General features: G+C 30.5%; 1 protein-coding gene across 8 annotated transcripts in view; it reads left to right on the plus strand.

Moving 5' to 3' along the window:
- The window catches only part of LOC130896921 (synaptotagmin 1-like), a 103,370-nt gene extending 83,591 nt beyond the window's left edge, over positions 1-19,779 (plus strand). For 6 of the 8 annotated variants that reach the window (XM_057805312.1, XM_057805317.1, XM_057805314.1 and 3 more), the window contains exons 8-11: positions 3,803-3,920; positions 5,267-5,400; positions 5,479-5,714; positions 6,310-19,779. In XM_057805312.1, the coding sequence (XP_057661295.1) occupies positions 3,803-3,920; positions 5,267-5,400; positions 5,479-5,670 (444 nt within the window). In that variant the 3' untranslated portion in view covers positions 5,671-5,714; positions 6,310-19,779. The remainder of the gene's footprint in view (positions 1-3,802; positions 3,921-5,266; positions 5,401-5,478; positions 5,715-6,309) is intronic. The other 2 variants (XM_057805315.1, XM_057805311.1) reach the window with 1 other exon arrangement.
- The last annotated feature ends 3,002 nt before the right edge of the window (positions 19,780-22,781 follow it).

Consider the following 22,781-nt stretch of genomic DNA (forward strand, 5'->3'; position numbering starts at 1 on the left):
AACAAGAATTGAAATTTAATTGAATCAACTACTGAATCATTCCTATATGTCATTTTCCATGAGGAAAATATATTAACGGAAATAATAGTGGGTATATTTATGAAAACTTTTTGAAAAATGTTTAAATAATCTTTAATTTGATTTGGAATTCTGCAAAGGAATAATATTTTATCATGTGATACTTTCTAAAGTATCTACCATATATACAGTATGGACCAAATAATACCTAATAAGGTTAAACACGGATTTATTCTATTTCTTTCTCAAATATATTTGCTAGATATCATGTATTGAATATGAAATATTTGATTGTTTGTTGGGTACTAAAACCACATATTAGGATATAGCTTCACCATAAGCAGCAAAACGTTTTTAGTCATTGTACATTCATATGGGCGAAATTGATGCTGGTGTTTTTTGTCCTTCTACAGTTTTATTTGTTGATATAACTATTTGAAAGAAAACGCTCTTTATCCGACAGCAAACCAATTATCAAAAGAATCAATTTGTATAGCTAATTGTGTAAAACGGATAGCGAATTTTCATCATTGTTGGTGGTTCTGCGGTACCAATTCATGCAGAGTAAATATTTATACGTGGTTACGTCTTAAAAAGCTTAAACATTCTACGTAATGTCGTTTTGGAAATTCCAGATTTGGTAGGAACAACGGAGTGATGGGACAGATCTCTGTCTTTGTAATATTTAGATTTATGTGATTTCAATTAGGATTTTTGTTCATTCCACTATTCTACTTGAACCTGTGTCAATAACCTTTCTGTAAAATGCTAACGGGTAAAACTTCCGTATTATGCCGGTGACAGTGGACTTTAAATAAGAACCAGTTATGTGAAAGGGCGGATTTATGAATCTACACCTGTAATTGGACATAAAATTGTATGGAAATGAAAATATTGCATAAATGGCTTGTAATTTGAAAAGAAATTGCTTAAAATAACTCAGAGAGTGTGAAGCAACACCTCGAACGAGTTTAATCTAACCTATCTTTTTTTGTTGCCTAAATAGGCGGGTTGGAAACTTATGCTCTCCTCACAATGGGCTGTGCAATACTGTGAGTTCTTGTGTATTTCTGACGATGCTTTACTATCTTCTTACTCCTTTACTGCAGTTACATACGAGTCCTCATTGGCGAAACATACATACATTTTAGAGTTAGTCAATACCCATCTAGCCAGGAGCCTGATGTTGCACTAAACTCAAATCTTCTTAACATTAATGGGGCTCGTGGCATCTAAACGTTCTCATCGATCCTCTGTTTATGTTGAACACCATAGGATTGGAATGATATGAGCATTAGACCGTCGTACGTAATAATCCATGGTCTTGAGATCCATAGAATGGGCATTTTGTGGGTCACAAACAACCTCTTCAATCAGTCTGAAACAACTCTCATATTTTTACTACGTATGAATCAAAAAACGATTACAATTTATGCCCAATTTTGATTCGAACACAGAACCACAAGTTAGCACCTTTATCAATTTGGCTATGTATGTATTAGGCGATATTGCATTATTAAAAGTTCATTATAATTTCAAATTTTAGAACTTTTCGTACATACCAGGTTTGATAAGCTAAAAATGCAGTGTAATGGTCAAAAAATCACATTGGCGTAGCTCTACCCATAGCTGTTTCCGCAATTTAATATTGCATGTTTAGAGCTCTCACCCTTACCCCAACTTACATACCAAACCCCACCAACACCCGTCACTGGCATGGTACGGAACAGTAGACTACCTACGTACCTAAGTCTTTATGTAAATATTTTACAGCAACAATAATTCGATGGTAGCATTTTTACTGATTATATTTCAAATATCATCAAACTATATTGTATACTCTCACAATTCAGTTCCCACATTGTTTTTCAGTGCAAACATTTCGATCGATTCCAGAATGGTCGATCTCTGAATTTAGTTCCTCAAAACAAACAATCAAACTCCTAATAACGAAAGCTGTGGGTGCTGATCTTAAATTAACATATTGCTGATATTAAATGTGAGTCACAAGAATTGATCGTTGAACAAATGAAGAAACTCTATAGCTTTGACGGTGTTTTGAACAATATGGTTTAATAAAAAAATACCAATAATTCAATTATAACTTACAAGAAGAGAAAAATTATTATAAATAAAGTTATTCGTCTTATTTGTTCAACCTGGTGCATAAAAAAGTAGACGTCTTAAAAAAAACAATGTAATTATAGACTCTACAAGATGGTTTATTGACATAATTTATATAAAAGTTCTATATTATGAATAATATTTTGTATCTCACAATTTAAATTATGGTAACTGATATTACAAGTAGTTACAAGGGGCCAATTTGTAAGATGTTCAAAAAAATAATATCAATTGAAACAATGTTATTTTATCTAAATAATGAAGAGTTATTACTATAATTATGATATTCGACATAAACCCTCTCAATATATGTGTTATACAGTAACAGTTATTAAAATAATTATGAAGACAGTAACAATGAATTGAAAATGATAAGTAATACAAATAAACAAGGGACTAAGGCTTCATACGAGAGCAAAATTATGTACAATACCGAGACCACATACACGGCAACCCGAAAGTCTTTTTTTGGTCTCGTTTTTTTTATGAAGTTTTCATACGAAAAATTATAGAGAACAATATATTTCACAAAATATAAAATCTATGGAATATATTTTAAGTTGGAATAATTTGTTTGAACAATCGATGGGTGACATTTTCTATGATAGGCATATGTGTCTATAATAAACTAGTGAGAGTGAGAAACTCGAATACTATAGAATAGGTTTCTTTTGCTTGACATCTTTTACCTGTAATATCCTCTTATTTATCCCAGAAATACATGAAACTTATGAACGACTAATTCTCTTTTACAACCTAAAACATTCGAATATAATATTTATAATCATTATTTGGATGCGAACGATCAAATACGAGATAACTAGTAATGAGGCGAGACTTAATTTTTTGGGAATTCTCGAAATTGAAACTCTTATTCTGGTCTTCTATGAAGCCCTAAAAATTACAGACGTAATAAGAAGGAAAATCATGTTATAGCATTTTTTGCGCTGTTGTTAAAAGTTTATTACATTTCGTCATAAATCAAAGAGTTGAAGAGAATTCCCTTCTTCTCTTGTATACCATTATATCAAGTTATATTTGTTACTTCTTTTTAATAATGCAACCAAAATCCTAAAAATGAGAAAGAAAATGAGGATGAGAATATCAGAATGTTGCAGTAAATATCATTAACATTATTAACAGCTTGTTACTGATTTAGAAATAATAGTTTAGTAGTGGGTATCAGTAGCTAAAATGGTACGTTTCCATTTCCTAGCTTTGGCCAAGACAACGTGAAACCAAATATCTATATCATTTTTAATACTAATTAATTCACTGAAAGCCGAAACTTGAAATATTAAATACAGAAGTATATACCGAGAAATTAATAGAGCGTTTGCTTGATGTATTGCAATTTATTTTCGAATAATTTCCTTTGTCAACATCACAATACCCACTATAAGTCAAAGTAATTGATTTATCATGAATCATCATCTCACGATAAATGAAATTATACAGAGCAAATGATGTTAGGGTGGAGTTATATAACAAAATATCTCTGGGAATTTTTAATCATATCCAAAGTACTTAATAATGTATTACAATGTACATTAACTACAAAAATTTTACTGTGAAGCGGGAGAGACATAATTTACGAATCACACTGACACATATTATATTCTTTTTCTACGCTAATTCACTGCATAATATGATTTTACAGGAAAATAAGTTGGGAGATATATGTTTCTCTTTACGGTATGTTCCCACTGCTGGAAAACTGACTGTCGTAATTCTGGAAGCTAAGAATTTGAAAAAAATGGATGTTGGTGGATTATCAGGTAAAAAAATACACTTATATTGATTGTGACTCAACTTTACATTATCTCTCTTTAAATTTGAGGATAAATTGACCAATTAATCATCTGTTAATTATATGTAGTGAAAATATATCAACAAATCATATCTGAATAAACGCACTAGTTTTTATTCGGAGTAGAAGTATTGAATACCATTTATTTTGAACTAAAAATTAAAATAAAAATACAAAATATATGATGAAATGAAACGGATGAAATTATATTATACAGGGTGATTGATTAGTGTGATAAAGTTTAGTGCCTCCTTTGTCCGTCGAGATAACAATCGATAACCCTATATTTTATTGCATATTCGGAATAAACTAGACTTCCTCATCACGATAATTTAGATGTGTGATATGTTCTACGTTATATTTGAGAAATTATAACCAATTTTCATTAAAAATCGTCACAAGTTCAATACCTTGTACAATGTACGAAAAATTCAAGAAAAGATGATCGGGTTAAAGCATTCGAATATTAGTTGAAATTCTGAAAAATTAATTATTTCGTTGATTGACATTGAATCTGATACAGAGTGAATCAAAATAATAATACATTATCTTCTCGGTCTATACGTATATCTAGCCATTTAACAATTAATTGTTAATTATCTATGATTTATTTGTAAAAAACTGACCTTTTATCATTGCTGTGATATGATTTAACCGTCGAAAAATGAGTTCATTTTATTGAAATCTGGTGATCTTGGTGGTCAGTAAACTGGAACTTTTCTTCTGATCCATCTTCCAAGAAATAGTTTATTCAGTTGATCATTAATTGATTGATTAGTGTGAGCACGCGCACCATAATGCAAAAACCTAATCATTGTGACGTGTACGAATTGGAACTTTTTCCAAAAAAGGGGAACTTTTTCACTAGATAATCTAAATACATCTCAGCATTTTATTGTGTGTCACTATGTGATATGAATTAATTGGTTAACAATAATGAAAGTTTTTTTTTACAACTTTGCTGCCCTCCACTATCTTTACATCACTCTCAAATTGTCAGATTGGTGGAATATACACTTTTTATCATGTAATTAATTCACCTCATATTAATCTCACGCGCTCGAGAATTTCTGATGATCAATTTATTTTTCACCAATCTGATCCTTTATCCTTCATGAGGCTCATATTTGGTAGAGATAATCGTGTACAAGGTATCTCCCTGTATATTAATACGCGCCCTTTAGTAAATCCCGAAATCCCCGCTTGGGCTTCCCTACTAAAATTTTCCAAAATTCTTTTTTATCAAAATAATGCAAATATCGTAATATTAATAGCATTTACCTATAATTTTTTGCCAAACTTCATATTTTTCAGATCCCTATGTAAAGATAGCCTTGATGCAAAACGGAAAGCGATTGAAGAAGAAGAAAACTAGTATTAAAAAATGTACTCTCAATCCATATTATAATGAATCATTCACATTTGAAGTACCGTTCGAACAAATACAGGTACGTACAAATACCTGATTTCCATTTGATTAAAATGAATTTAGATATAAGTATTTGAAATGAATTTTTCTATTGCAGAAAGTTAATCTACAGATAACAGTAGTAGACTATGACCGAATCGGTACTTCGGAACCCATTGGAAAAGTTGTACTAGGTTATAATGCAAGCGGTACTGAACTTCGCCATTGGTCAGATATGCTTGCATCTCCACGTAGGCCGATTGCGCAATGGCATACACTTAAAGACCCTGAAGATGAAAAGAAAGACTAAGATGAACATGTCGCCTAACAACGCTAATGAATATAAATATTAAAGTGAGTGTATCGTAGTAATTATAGATTGAAAAGTAGGTATACGCCCTACAGTTAATAATTCGTACAAAACATTGCATACTTAATTGTAATTTTAACTAAAATCGTGTACAAAAAATATACTAAAAATACAATGTTAGTTATAATATTACATTTACTAGTAGCTTATTTTTTTTTATTCACAATTTTAGAAATCATAAAAATATTAACACAGTATTGCTTAAAGCCGATTCCATGTGAATAAACGATAACGCCGCTCAACATACGAGGTGTAGCTATTAAGTAAAGAGACTACAGCTGCTACAGAAAAAGTACGCATGCGCCAAAGATTAGCGACTGTTTTGCCTTAAGCCTACTCTAACAAATGCGATGTAAACCGTGTCTGCAGACGTACCAATGTAGTCGCGGCCTTCATCTCTATTGAACCTGTTTTTTGTCTATCATTGAAAAAGTTGATACACATTATACTCAAACTATTTCTTATTTTTGTAGCCAGCATCAAAATTATTATGAACTTCTGTAATTAGCCAGTTAATTCTTATTTTGAAATAGCTGATGTATGGCTGTCACAACTTAATGATAAAATCTTTTTTTTCAGGTATACTCGTTGTTGTATTGAAGTCTATCCTTGGAATTGTGAGAAAATTACCATCAATGTTATGCATTTTCATTAATTTAAGAATCATTCAATTCATAGTTTAAAGCTTCTCTATTAGTCTCGAATGTATGAATTAAATATTCCTCATTTACAATTCTGCAGACTAAAAATAAATCGATTGTTATACCTCCTCAGAATAATTAAAAATTTCTTTGGAATTTAAACACAGAAGGATGCTTCATATCACTATCCATGATAGTAATAGTTGATGGCATCTAACAGAGTAATTGATTTTGTAGAAAACGATTAGAGGGATTATTTCTTGTTTTTACTTATAATAATATGACATAACTATAGATAACAAGAAAACCAATATGGATATGTGGAAATATGGATGGTGACTTGGATAAATATTCCTTTCTGTTCGTCTCTATTATTTGGAGGATATAAGAACGAAGCCTTCAAGGTATTTGCACTTAGATTGTACTGTTGGTAGGATGTAGAAGGTTAACCTCAAAATTTTATTCAATTCTATTAGTATTAGCTTCGATTTTGACTGAACTCACACTATATAACTTAACTAGTTTTATCTTCAGAATACTTTGAGTACATAGTTAATATCTCTTCCAACTTGAATATTAAACATTCCACGTTTACTACCTTCTCTCTTATTTTTCTATCTCTTGATTATCCTTTTCCAACTTTCAAAATCTATCTTCATTTGCATTATTTCGAAATTATTAAACTTCTTGTAGAAGAAATTACTTTGATCCAGGTACGAATTTTTTTGGTTCAAGTTGATAATTTATGATTAGCGTATTTTTGTAACATGTTTTGATATGTGCGTTATTTGGAAATGAACGAGCCATTGATTTCCATTTTAATTATAGATATCGTGTTTAAATAGCTACAGACATTTTTAAGGAAGCCCCGCACTATCAAGCGGCTTGATTAAATGCTTAAGGCTCCGATTGAAGGGCGCTTCAAACGAACTTCAATCAACACTTTAAACTTTTGATCAAAACTCTCAGTCGAAGCTGAGAAGTGGAGGAGAGTATAATGGTGTCAAAAGTAGATGTGGGTTTCCTGACCTTAATATTGGTTACTGTGAAGAGGAGAAATCACAAAAATAAAAAAAGACGGTAGTTTTTATCAATCACCGTCAATGCTTGCTTCAAGCTTCAAACGGGTTTCTAAACTATGAATCACGCTTGATACAATCCATTTGCTCAAGCATTTGATCAAGCCACTTGGTAGTCTAGGGCCTACTTTATAGTTTCAACCGATTGTTTGCTTCCATAGAAATATTCAGAAAGTGATTTATTTTGTCACAATGACTACACACTTTTTTTTTCAATGAATTAGTCTTTCCTCTAAAGGAACTAACGCGACGATATGAGAGTATGTATGAATGTGGATATTGGGGTGGTGTAATATATACTCCTTTTTTGTTACGATACTGGGGAACAGCAGATCTGTCCCACTCCTTGTAAAAAGTCCAGAATGTGGGATAACTGCCGGACATCTGCGTCCTCTATTTCATTTCCCTCCACTCTGGTCTGACTCACAATCCAGGGTAACTTTATTTTTCTTGCCTAGCCCGTTTTTTAGGCAATCCTAAACGTGTTTGATTTTTATGATATTGGAGCTTCAAGCTCCAATGACTGCTGGCCTATCAGACAGGATGATAATCTTCTGTTTGCGATAGTTTCTGCTTAGATGAAACTGGGCGAATTTTTCAATTGCATGAAATTCTGCTGGAAAACACAGTAAGGAACTAATTTGGGAACTATATTTCATCATCATAAATAGTATTACTGAAAATAATATATTATGTTTTCGACGTTGACAATGTACGTACTTATTAGGTTATATCACTAATTCGGCTAGCAATGTATCATTAGAAAAACGTTTGGTTTGTGAATATTTGTTAAGTTTATTTCCAAACATAGTTTCCACAATTTCCCGCTGCTAGCATATTAAGATATAATCCTTTTTACATCTGGATATTTTCAATGATACTTGTAAAAGGCAAGTGCAGCTTCTCGTCTTCAAATAAAGTCTTTTTTGGAAAAGATTCACTCTTCATATGACTTTAACTTTAATTCAAAGAATTTCTCAAAATGTTCAATCGAATGATATTTTTGTAAGTCTTTCTCTTTCAATGGTATTTTTGAAGATATTTTTTTGATTTTTTTTCCGAAAGAATTGTATCTCACTATTATATGATACTCGTTTACGTTTAATTTAAATTCTAACCACAGTTGTGTATGAATTTATTGTAGTTCGACTTACTTAACTCTCTTATACGAGATTATTTCAAAATAACACAAAAAATTTGGCAACGCAAGTCGATTAAAACTGACCGGCCGCACATTCAAACACACAGCTCTTCCAAACAAAAAGAAACCATTGTCTAAGCATCTCATAGCAACAGAAAGTGGCGAGAACGTCGTTATTCGACTTAAGTTTTACGATTTATCCACATATGTGATGTAACGCTGAGGCATTGTTCATAAACTCATCCAAAGAATTCGCTATATTTTATTATTGTATGTAAAAGAAAGGTAGGGGTCACCATGGATATTTGTATGAAAATGTAAGGATGGAAAACTAATATAATTACTTGCATATTTTTTATATACGTTACGACTGAAAACGGCCGGTTGCTACACGGATTGAAATTGGAATAAAATAATAACGATAACGTAACCTAACGTAACCCAAGCAAGCCTAGTGAGGTTAAGTTAAGTTAGGCTAGGTTAGGTTGTGTTAGGCAGTGGCTAATTTCATTTAATTTACATAATTTGTGCTATACCGAATTGTAGCAAATATTAAATGCTAAAAACGCGTTGTGGCTCTTTTATATCGGCTACGACGCGATGTCGTCATCAACGTCGCGTTGTGGATGTTATAGAAGATCCACAACGCTATTTGTCTCTTTAAAACGACCGTTGGCAGTTTTCGAACTTCGGGTGTAACATATCATTATAAAATTTGCTTGATCAAGTCAATATTATTCGATATGTAGGTTTCCAAACCTACCATAGATTTCTTCCATTAAATTTTGACACAATGTTCGAGAAATAACAAATTCATACAAGCGAGATAATCATTACATTGAAACTTCATTCATAAACAATAAGCTGAGCTTGAAATTAGATTAATTTTCATGTTTTGCAATCATTACTTTCATAACTGTCATTATCTATGTACGTAATGGAATGGAAGGAACTAAATGCTGTGTGATTTATCTTTAAGTTTTTCGAAAAATATATCGAATGTTGTATTATTTATTTTCATTATATAATTTGAACATTACAAGAAACCCAATACTATATTTCACACAATTTCGTTAAATAATTGATCTTTATATTTTCCGATGTATAAAGAGAAATATTGAATGGAATAAAAGAATATTATGCGCAAACAGAAGTAAAAAAAGTTGAAATTCATCAAATAGAAAGTATGCACATTTTTTGTAATTTCTTTCCAATAAAATACCAAAATATTATTGGGTTTCCTTATAAATAATAATTGTTTGAAATTGGTCGTTTTTAACTTATCAATAAATCAAGGATCGCATAAAATTGCGTTCCCTCTCAATCGTATTTAATGCGAATAATTGATTGTTAAGCATAACAACCAGATTTGCCAATTTTTCAAAAATAATTGAATTTTGTTGTACTACATGATGTGATATAAATTACTTTTTCTTTTATATTTTTAGGTGTGAGATATCTCCCCCCTGTCTTCTGTCTTGCTATTTTCTTCAATTTCTTTTCCTCTAACCAGTTGTTTCTTTTTTCAAGACCAATTTTTTTTCTTACAGATCTATCTATTATTCTAGACGTTCATTTCCATTGCATAAATTTTTATCTCATATTGCCTGTGATGGTACTGTTATCCCATCATATCCTCAAGATAAGACTACTTACCAAAGTTAAATTATAAGGCAAGAAAGCTGTTACGAACTAGGGAGAAATGAGGACACGTTATATGTTATAACTCACAGTTTACTGAACTTTATAACTTTCTTTAATATTGAATACATTTATTGATATGTTAAGTCACGACATAATATCATTTAACCACGTTATTTCTGTTATCCATTGTGGGATTAGAAGGAACTTAGCATATTGTATTGACAATAGATCCTTAGATCGTAGATATTGTACATTACTAAAATAAATTTCTCCTTTTTACAACAAATAGTGCACAAAATTAGAATGTTCCCATTTCCAAATTAGTTTTATTCAAAATCAGATTTATCTATATTCATAAATTCAATTCAAATATACGTTTACAGTATTTACTTGTTATATATAGAAAGTTATTAATTTGGATTAAACGTGAATAAATAGTAAGGAGATAACTCATGACATATTGTGTTAATTGTATTAAAATTTCTATAAATATCATGTGTAGGTTCTACATGAAAAAAATACTTTTTCAGATTAATAATAATTGTAAGTATTTACAATCAAGCTCTAGATAAAAAGTTAAAGTCACCCTATTATTAAATTTGGAAAAAAAGTATATTCTCATGAATGTATACAAGGATGATTTAAAAAGAAATACATGGACATGGAATTAAAAAAATGTACAACAGCTCCGTTATTGTGGAGTGACAGTTTGTTAATCATAATGTTTTGGCGTCCACTCTTCAGCATGAATGTTAGTTCGATCATTTTCAAACCGAAGCTACTATTTTCGGGAGTAGATGTTATTATTTTTCTACTTTTCATCCACTTAGCGATATTTTTGCAGGTTTATCAACCACACAGTGTCACAGAGCGCAGCTCATAACTGGACTCATTTCAAATTAAAATATGAAGAAAAAGGCTTGAAAATGTTTCTTTTGTGATTACAGCCAACTGAAGTGCTATGCTAGCAGAGCCAAAATACGTGATCTTCCAGCGATAAGCATCCAAAGAATGCCCAGAGTAATGTTTGATAATAATTGGTTTGAAGAAACATGTAACAAATGTTTTTTCATTGCTGTCACTTTGTGATTATTGTAGTCGTCATAATTATGACACTATTAGTTGACTATGAAAATATTGGATTCAAACAATGGAGAAAAAAACGGAAATTATGACGATGTATGTATTTCTAGTTTTAAACCTAAAAAACGGCAAATCGAAAATTATGACCGAATACGCTTATAATTTAGGATTTATTGGAAGTTTTGTTATAAACAAACCCTTGTGGCTATCTTATTTACAAGTTTATTTGCAGAATATTAATATTGATATAAAACAATCATAAAGTTTGTACCGCGAGTCCTAATTTCTAGAAGTTTCGTTTGGATTCTCAAAAATGGTGAAAACGGTTAAATTGTACCAAAGCTACGTATCTATAGGAGCAACTATTATCAAATGGAATATTCAAACTATCAGTTATGCTCTATGGTATTAAAAACAAAAGAAAAAATATGTTTCCATCCAATAACACATTTTGCGAGGATTTTCTGATTTCAAAAATAAATATGACAACACCAAACAGCGGCTACACATACCTGATATGCTTACAAACATATAAATCTGTGAGGGGTTATGTATGAATATTGCTATGTCGAATAAATTCACAGAAGTGCAATTAGGATCCATTTCACCAAAACTTCTGTGCCACATTATCTGAGAGATAGAATGCAGAATATGTCCAAAATTCAAGAAATGGAAATAAGTGGTTGTGAACATTATAGATGAATATCACTGGATTTGGTGTATGAAGTTTTGGCTAGAGTTTTGAAAAACAGAGTGAAATAGTACCAAGAGAAATAGTTATTGTAGTACACTTCATTAAGACCATAACTGGAAGAGTAGACAACACCAATGACTTAACAACGGCTGCGGTTTATGATTTGCAAGATATCGATTAATGAATGGACTATAAGAAAATGGACAGAGAGAAAAAGAATATAAAAGCGCTTAAGGACCCAATGCGAAATCTATTGTTTTTATGGGTACTGTTCATTAACCATGATGAGAAATTCTAATGGTCATGAATTCTAAGCAAGGCAAAAACTTTCATTTTGTAGTATGTATATGGATTAAAAATGACATTATTTGGATTAATAGCTTATTGCTTGATTGTAGCATATTCGCATAATATAAAAATATACAAGTAAATATATTATTGATTATCATCAATCAATCAATCAATTAATAAAAGTATTAAATTACGTCGCCGGCTGTGCTATTGCAATCAACATTGATTGCAGAGAAATTTCATCAAAGCTATATTTAATTATCATTTTCATCAACTTCACAGGGGTGAACCAAATTGATTTCTGCATTAAAGAAATTATAACAAATATGTATAGATTCTCTAAAAATAAAATAAAATCTTTTCCTGGAATCTCCTTACTAGCTTCCAGTACTTCGTAGGCACACCCGAACCAAAATATGTAGTTTGTTAATTTTTTACCAAATAATATGATCTAATATAATAGTGTAAATATATTTTATTAGATTATTTTATTCTTAGACACTTTTCATAATAGATAATTTCTTCCTGTTGTAATACTATACAGCTATTTCTGCATAGAAAATGATTTGATGATTGTATAGAGAAAATTATTACATCATTTCCAATTATGATTTTTTTAATTTTTCAATTCAATTTCGATGGATGATTTTATTAGTAATAACCACTTGCCATGAGAAAATGCATTGTATAAATTGTGTTATGTGCATGTAATAATTTTTTTTTCATCGACTTATGTCAGGTTTCATGTGGTTCTACAGACCAACTTAACCATTTGGGTGTCGCAACTTTTTATTAAATAAAAACTTCATAAAATAATTACTCAAGAGAAATTTATGGTGGGCTATTATTACATCTACTGTTGTCCATTCAAAAAAACACAATTTGATTGCGACAAGAGAATTTAGTTTTCTTTATTAAATAAATATGGTGGCTACTCTTCAATCGTGTATGCTCCACTGTATTATTATATTCAATTTATTGCAGTACTATCACTTCTTTGTATTTTCTCAAATTATATTGATCTATCGAATATTTTAGAATGGAGTGACCTTATTATGCATAATTTGTACAAAGGAATCTGTATATCTGACCTCGCTTTTTGAAACTATCAGTATTAATTTAAAAATAAATTTATTGAGCAGTTTATTAAATACTTTTTCACTATGATCTAATTTATTCAATTACATGTACAGTTTGTCCACGTAAGTTGGTGGCATATAGGAAACTTTTTTATTATTAATTTTACGAAAAAAAGTTATTCTTTATAAAAAGTTCTTCATGGTCCAAAACTTGAAATTCAATCATCAGATGTTAAATTTTTTCAGTCTTATATGAGGTTTGTCAAAAAATGTGATTTTTGCTCTAGAGTAAAGTACCTTTCTTTTCGATAATATCGAAAATTGTTATAATGAAAAGATGTTTAGAATTAAAAATAGCTTTCAAATATTCAACAGTGTTTATTTACATTAAGAAAATATTTTTTTCTACATTTACTCTACGATTACGTTGAAAATTTAAGTTTGCACATTAATGCATAATTAATCTAGGATGCACTGGCATTTTTTGAAACTGATAATTGGAGTAGGCTTTGCGAACTCTCTAAATATCGAACATTCGAAAAAACGACAACAATCGTATTTCAAAAAGTGCCACGGTATTTAAATACTTTTTTTAGGCAGTCTAACAGTGCTTTTCATAGTTTTTAGAGATCCGTATTGTACAGTTTCATGTTTGACAGACGTATTTATTTATGAAAAGATAGACGTGCCACCAACATTAAGTCTGGAAGAGAAAATTGAGATTGTGCTAATAGTGAGTGATAAGTATAAAACATTTCGAGAAGCAGCAAACATTTTTAATTTCCGATATCCAGATAAAAATATTCACAATTCCACAATTTTTGATTCAAAACATCTTTTCTTTATAACAATTTTCGATATTGTCAAAAAGAAAGGTACTTTACTCTAGAGCAAAATCACATTTTTTGACAAACCTCGTATAAGACTGAAAACTTTTTCTCGTAAAATTAATAATAAAAAAATTTCCTATATGCTGTCAACTTACGTGAACACACTGTATATATGACTAGAACGTGGAACTTCCACAAAATTAATATCCGGAATTCATTTATATTTCATGAGAACATTTTGTAGTCAATAGAATATAAATTTCAATTGTCTTGAAGTTTTCTATTTTTGAGCCTAGAATGATATCTAATTGGATGAAAAGCAGAAAAGAGAGAAACCTTTATTAACTTAACTTCCGGACTTACTTTTACAGCCAAGAGAAGAGTGCTGTATCTGTAGTGTCGGCAGCAGTGATACGGTTTCGCACGTTTCAGATTTTTTGATAAACACGGGATTTAAGCCAATTCTCTACAATAGTGAAATGGGTTGAAACCAGAAGATTTCATATTGTTGTGTTGAGAAGAAAAATCATTCAAAAAACCTCGTACTGCGAGTTACCAATGAAGCGCTATTCCAGTCTGAAGGTTTCATACAAAGAAAAATATCCATAATTTTTTCAACAGAATAGGATACACAAGACTTTTATCTTCGTTAATTAAGGTAGAAAGTTGCCTAGTCGTTAAAAATTATACGCCTCATACGAGACGCTTAGAACTGTTCATAGAGTTGATTGGGGTATTTCAAGTTCTCCAGTAGTTATATTGGTACAGTGAGACTCAAATTTTCTTCATCACGTCTGACATAATCGTCAGACACACACACATACTAGTAGCCAGTTGAAATTGTTAAGACAGGCATGTCGAAAACCTTGTAGATACTCAATGATGATCAACTCACTCACAAATGACAATGAAATGTCGGGCTAATACCGCACGGAAGAAAAATCTTTACAACCGTAGTAATGCTGCTGTGCTCTCCATAACAATAGTAACTTTCCCATATATGGGACGACTCAAGCAAAGTCGAAGGTATTTGTCGTGCATTGAAACTCTCTTTCCGTTGCTACAAAAGGTGATAAATTTGGAGTACGTATATAAACATTGAATGTTAAAAATTAGTCTATTGTTTTTAATAATGTCTTATATTCATAGATAGCTTGAATATTAGTTTGAAGAAAAATATTCCAATAGTTGTCAAATGAGTAACTTGGCTCTATATAATGGATAGCATGATAGATACTTATCAATGTTGAAAACAACAAATGCTGTAATAATATTGGAAATTACACTGTTCCTTACAAAAATTTTCTTTGCCTTTAATATTAATTTTCCTCGCTGAAATACGTGTTCTATAAATGTATGTATTGAACTTATATAAATAGAAAATAACGTCCTGGTTCTGTATGAACGTTTATTGTATATAAAATCAGAAATAGCTGTAATAGACTTTTCCTATATTTCAGTATAATTGTATATATCTATAAATAAAATGTTAACATGTTGTGTAAAGATATGTAAACAGAATATAGAAAGTGTTATGGCCCTTCGTAACTTATAATTATAATCTAAATCAACATCTTTCGGGCCCAAAAACTATTAGTTCACAATTTTTTCAGCAAGTTTGAAATGATAATATTCAACTAGTCAACGGTGAGATATGATGTAGTAAAACGAATGCACAATACTCAGATGCTTCATGGGCAAAATATATAATTCTTGAAGAACATAGCCAAAATTTTACTTTATCCTTTAAAATTTCAAAGTAGTTTTTGAAAAAGATTTTCTCAATTATATGGAAAAACATTCAAAAATTATTTAATGAAAACGTTGATTTAGTCCATGAGGCAGGAAATCAGATTTTAGAACAGCACATGCTTCTTGAGTGGCAATATAACGATGAGGTAACTGTAAAATAAATTTATAGATGATGTGAGATGTATTTGTTCATAATTTAGGAATTAGTTTTAGATAAGAAGTTGTACTCAACCGCGAAGCTCATTATTTTCATTATAAATATCGATATAGTATCATCAAAAAAGAAACGTGCGTTTTATAATTCAAAGACGAATTGAAGAGTTTCCAATTATTTCAGTAGAAAATGAATTTTAATTTTAATATAGGTAATAGATACACAGCAAGGAATATATTATGAAAAAATAGTTCAGGTTAGAAATTCTTCTGTATACAATATAGATTTAATGAAATACAGAAAGAATTTTCTTAAAGGGGAAAAACAAGCTAGAGAAACGTAAAAATACAAAAAAAAAATGAAAATACAAAATTATGATACTAATTCGATGTATCTATCCATCCAAACGCTGAATAGAATAATTTCTACACGTGGAATTCAATATAGTTTATTCAATTTCCTTTTTTCCTCTTAGGAGAGAGATTGTCGAAGTTGGTGGAGATATTGCCGTTGTTGATAACATAGCTGTTGGTTTAGTTTTTGTTATCCCAACCAAGAAGCTGTAGAGGTACAGAAAAAAATAGCAAACGGGAAGATTAATGAGACGACTAGAGGAAAAATGAATGACCAAAACTGATCTCGGTAAAATTGAGCTTACGATCTAACACATATAAAAATTGAATTTATATTTTTATAATTTTACAAGACAGAAGTTCCACTATATTCGTTTTATTCCTAAGTGAATGGAAAATATGAGCTTCCGTGTAGAAGTATTTACTTTAAATATCACCAAAACATATGATTATAAGAAATCAATTTGTGAAGACTGGACAACACTGCAACTGAATAATTATATGACATAAGTATTTGACGACAAACTAAAGACGCCAATTCAATTGTTACAATAGTACCATCCTGTATCAAAAAAGGAAATTTCAACATCTTTTTCAATAAGCCATCCCAGTTTTAATGCCTACCTACGTGATCAGCTTATGGCCATATCATCATGAGTATTACACTGACTATGAGGGATAGACAAATAAGCGTATTTATTTTGGCACTTTTTGCACATTATGTGACCACGGGTCCCTTCTCCACAATGTTATTCATTCTAGCTCACCTTCCAATTTGATTACCATGAAAAAATTTTTGATGAAAACTACCAATGTCTATATTCCAACAGGTAAACTGAAAAAAGTTATAAGACAATTGAAAGAAGAGAGATAGTAATCAGGAATACTCAGAAGAAGTATTCTGAGTATCGTCGTCTCTACTTTATATCAACAAGAGGTTAATTATATTATGTCTGATTTTCTATTGGATGTACCTTGGATTAGAAATATAGAAAAAGAAGTGGAACAATTAGGAATAGAAACCTGAGTAGCCGAAGGAATCAAAAGAGCAATGATGGAATTATTGTACGAGTTAAAGAAAACTAAAATGAGAATATATAAATCGGTACTAAGACCTAACTTGCTTGCGAGGTATAAATATCAAGAAAAACTGATCAAGACATCTTAAACAGATGCAAAAGAGGAATGAAATCAGTAGAAAGAACCAAATAAAAAGTGGAGTTCATAAAGAATGAAAGGAGCTCTATAAAGAACGGAAAATTGGTATATTTATTGGAAGGCTCATAATTAAATGAATAAAACATATTGAAAGATCATATAAAGTTCGAATGCCTAGAAGAGAACTATAAAATTTGGCTAGGTTAGGTCCGCAATTCGTCAGTCTCCGAAATCAATTTCAGTTTTTAGGAATTTCAATCATCGGATGGTATAAAAAGTGTTTGATATTATTTCCATTCACTACCCCATAACATAATATCAACTAACCTCTACCAATATTTTCAAGACTCTCCATATTTTATTTTCATAAATACATTTATGGTATCTGATGAAATTATTTATGTTGGAAATGACGTGTCAGCAGTGGCAGACAAAACAAGAAATCAAGTATAACGTACAATAATAATCCTCCACGGCCAGTTTGGGTTATATTATCCATAGCAGTTCCAGAATAATGTTAATCTTGAAGTAAAGAGTCTGTATAATTATCGAAGCTTAGATGATAACTCACAAATAGCGGGAGTACCGAGGAAAACATTGAATAACTCAATTAGAAATGACTGAAAAATCGAAGAAATAGTTGTAGGGACGGGGGAGAAAAGAACTTTCTTAATGATATGGAAAACTTAACAAATGAAGGGGAGATTATAATAACAATGAAATTGTAGTCTAAATCGTTGAGAACATAATAATGTTATTTAATCTTTCAATATGAATTTATATAGAGTTTTAAATAAAAAATATTCATAGTGAAACTACAATTAAAAATAAGACGATATTTATATAGAAAATTCTGGATAAAGTAGGTTTGGTAGAGCCTCTTAAAAACAAAGACTTATATAATAATTATTGGCTTTTAATATAAATAGGTATTATACATAAATATATGAACAGGTTGTTTCTAAATTCTTCCTATAATGTTCAGAAGGTAGTTGCCAGTATCAAATTATGATGGGTCTTTTCTAAAGCAAATTTTTCTCTACCCTCTTTGGATATACTATCCCTATAAGGTGGTGAATGGAAAATTTGTTAATTCCATACCCCGGCCGGTAGTTTTTCAATATTTCTGTTACATTATAATGGGGTGAGATTCGTAAAGCCACACCTTATTTCCTATGAAACCTAAATTTGAGGTTTATTTTATTGAAGAATAACATGCTGTGTCTGTTTATTTAGAAACATAGTATTGAAGGAAAACAAAGTCAGAAAATAGCCGGAAGTGTAAAAAGTATTGTGATATGCTAACAGCTTGCACACACATTTCTTATTAAGTTGCATTTTTTGATTATACTTTGAATACCGATACGAAAAGAAACTGTTTTTATAGAAAAAATTATTAAATTCCCATGAAAATGATCCTGCCCTTCTGCTTACAATTAGTCATTCAAAAAAAAGCTCAAAGTACGTTTGGTTTTTCAAGACCGTTTATTTTTGGGAAAGCTACCGCAGAAATGGTTTTTTATTGATTCTGCCAAGTAGAGAGAAAATTCACTTCAATATGTCCAGTTAATATTTTAAGATATTCTCTATCTATAGTATATTCTATGGAGTAGAAAGGAAACTTTTGGAAAATTTTAAGACAACGTCTCGGATAATTAAAATTTTAATTTCGCAATAAAAATGTGATTTTAGAAAAAAATTAGTTCTAGTCAAGAAAATAGGAATTCGTAAAACGCGGCTTGATAATAAATGAAGAGAATAATGTGGGAATTACTAATTTAACCCCAGCATTCTGTAACAGAAATGTTGTAAAAAAAAATATTGGTCGTTAGTATATTGTTATTTCAGGGAATTAAAAATTTACAAGTTTCTATATTTACTTGAAGTGGAATCTCCTAGGAGACAAATAATCCATTCTTTTTTTATAAGGACAATCACCTCCCGAATTTTGTTTCAGGAAATTAAATACACTCTGTATATATACCACTTTAATACTTATTGAGTTATTTTTAAATGTAATGAGAAGAACAATAAGAAATTTATTCCTTATTATTAATATATTGTGAGAAATAAAAAATGTGACTAAATTAAAAAAAGCTCTTGTTACCCATGTAGACACAATAAATCATATCACTTTCCTGTTGACATTATTCATGTTTTCTTTTTTATTTATATTGATATTATATTGCCAAATGTTTGAAAATTTTAAATCATTCTATCAACTAGATTATATGTGTTTCATTTAGTTGATACGAGTAGAACATATGAGTAAAAAGCCATTGGAATATGAAAATTAGGTGAAATCATTATTAGCCGAACTGTCTGAGATCATTGAGCATCCCTATGGAGTAATTTTATTCATCAAAACCCCTCTTCTAAATTTACACAACCTCATTTCTCATATAGAAAAGTTTTGGTTCTATTAATGAATATATACCAACAGATATACAATTATCAAAGAAAAATATTATTCGAATGTTGCATGTATAAATTGTATCAATTAAAATCTATAATTGAGTACATTGCTAAGAATAATGAAGAATTGAGGTTTAGCTGAAGATAATTGAGATAATTGTATCTATTTATTTTTGCGTTTTCCGTTACCTTTTTGAGATGAAAAAATTAGTAGTGAATTATGTATGGATCACCTTAATTATCTCGGAAACAGCCGGTAAGATTTTTATAAATTTTTGTGTGCAAAGATCTTCTGATACAGTATTATGGTGATTATCTACATAGTTGTCAGATGTTTTCTTTTTTCGGAAAAATAATAAGCTGTATTTCAAATTGATATTTTGTATTTTTAGAAATCCCCAAGAGGTACTCATTATTTATCAAGTAATATTCTCTATTCCTAAGTCCCATAATTTCGGAGCTATAGCTATATTGACTTCACCAAAGTAATAATAAATACATTTAGATGGCTACGATTGAATAAACTCGTTGAATTTGAATATTCTCTAATAATTTATGTGATAACACAAATCTCGTAACAAAGTTAGTAGAAAGTTTAACGAAACTGGTGCAGTAAAATATTTATACAAATCATGGCGCAGAAGATGTACAACAACTGAAGACAAATCTTTAAATGTTTGTGTCATGTGAGAAGTAGATCCACATTTGTGAAGTAGAAAAATTACAAATCTTAGAAAACATACAGCTCAGAATGTTGTCGATTGACTTAAATACAACAAGCAATACGATTTTTAAAACTTTGCATCACATTTTGCAACATCCCTGACAGCTCAATTCTTCTTATCTCTGTGATAATCTGGAATATTGGCAGGTTTTGATTTAAAAGTGATGATTTTCAAGTGACCTCGCAGTCTAAAGTCTAAAGGATTCATGTAGGGTGATCGCGGAGGCCATTAGATAAAAGCACGCCTTACAATCCATCTTCTGGGTAACACATTATTTAGGTTTTGCCTCACTACACATGCATAGTGAGGTGGGGCACCATTTTTTTATAGCCTAATATTGTCGTTTGGGATATTGCTATTGTCTGAAAATGTCTAATAATTAAGTTTCCTTCAAATGTAATTAAAAATACTTACTTGGATTTGGAGATATCCGAGCCAAATCAGGTATAATACTATTTTCCAATAAATCTGAATACGTCGAACTATTTTATTTACCATCAAAGAAAAAGGGTCCAATTATTGTGTCGCCTATTGTTCCGGCCCATACATTCAGTTTTTCGGGATATTGGGTCTGGGATTCACGCATCCAACCAAGATTGTTACAATTATGTCGATTTACGTTTCCATTAATACAAAAAGTAACTTCATCGCAAAACATAACATTACTTAAAAAATTTAGATCGTTTTGATTTTTTCATCATTAGGTTTGGCAACTCTTCACGTCTATCAAAATCGTAATCTGACAACTATTGAACCAACGTTACTTTGTATGGATGGAATTTATTATCACGTAAAATTTTCATTACGGATGTTTGCGAAATATCAAGTTCCCTGGATATTTGTCTAGTACTTGTCGTGTGAATCGTCTTCTAACAGGACACCAACATCTAAATATTTGTTTTCAGTTGATGCAGTTTTTCTACGCCGTGATTTGGATAAATCTTTTACTGAACCAGTTTCGTTAAACTTTTATACTAACTCACTGACAGTAGATCTTAAAATTAAATATATTACACGTTTATTGTTAGCTACTACGCCTATCACCAAATCCTAACATCATCCAAATATAAATTCGTTCTTTTTCATATAAACGATCCATTGTGACTTTGAATAAACTTTAACAATAATAAATCATTGAAATGGCAAATTTGTTATTATAGCAGTCACGACCACCTAAATGTATTATTTTAATTTCAGCGGAGAAAACGCTCCGAAATTATGGTTTTTAAGTATAGGAAACATTTGATGAAAAATAATCTCTTAAGAATTTCGAAAAGCAAAAAATATACTGGGTTATCCATTTGAAAGGAAAGATCTGACAACAATGTAATACCATCATAATACCGGCCGTATCACAAGACTTTTGTTCACAAAAAATTATAAAAATCGTACAAACCGTTTCCGACATAATTGAGGCGTTCCTTACATAAACCTCACTCGGTATAGTTGAGATCAAACACAATGGAAAAAAAATTTCCAGCTCAAGATGAAGGCGAGTAGTGAAATGGTCTGCTATTTAAGGGATGAAAACCGTTCTTTATTATTTGCTGGAATATCTGGAACTTTCATTGTATATATTTTTCGACAAAACCTCAACATTCGCGGAAATATGACGTAAGACCGATTTTTCTGATCTTTATTTTTTTTTCTTGCATATAAATCATTCAATTTCAATAAAACTTTGTGGAAGTATATAATTATCTATACATGGTGGCCATGAATTTCTTCTTCGGCTAGCAACTTCCAATTTTTTCCTATTGTTTCTAATTTTTTAGCACATTTATGCTAATAATTCATTATATGAATAATGCAAATACTTACTTTGGTATAAAATAAATGGAAATGGATGAAGTTCATCTCGGAGAGGGGATAAAACTTAACATTTATGTGGAAATTAAAAGTACCTTATCAATTTTAATAAGCCAAAGCTGAGTTTCTCAAATGCTTATTGGATTAGTCTAAAAAAAACTAAGTTTGCAATTGGTAATAGACAGATGCTTCTTCAGTTGGAA

Source organism: Diorhabda carinulata, chromosome 8, assembly GCF_026250575.1.
Source record: "Diorhabda carinulata isolate Delta chromosome 8, icDioCari1.1, whole genome shotgun sequence".
NCBI classification, from domain to species: domain Eukaryota; kingdom Metazoa; phylum Arthropoda; class Insecta; order Coleoptera; family Chrysomelidae; genus Diorhabda; species Diorhabda carinulata.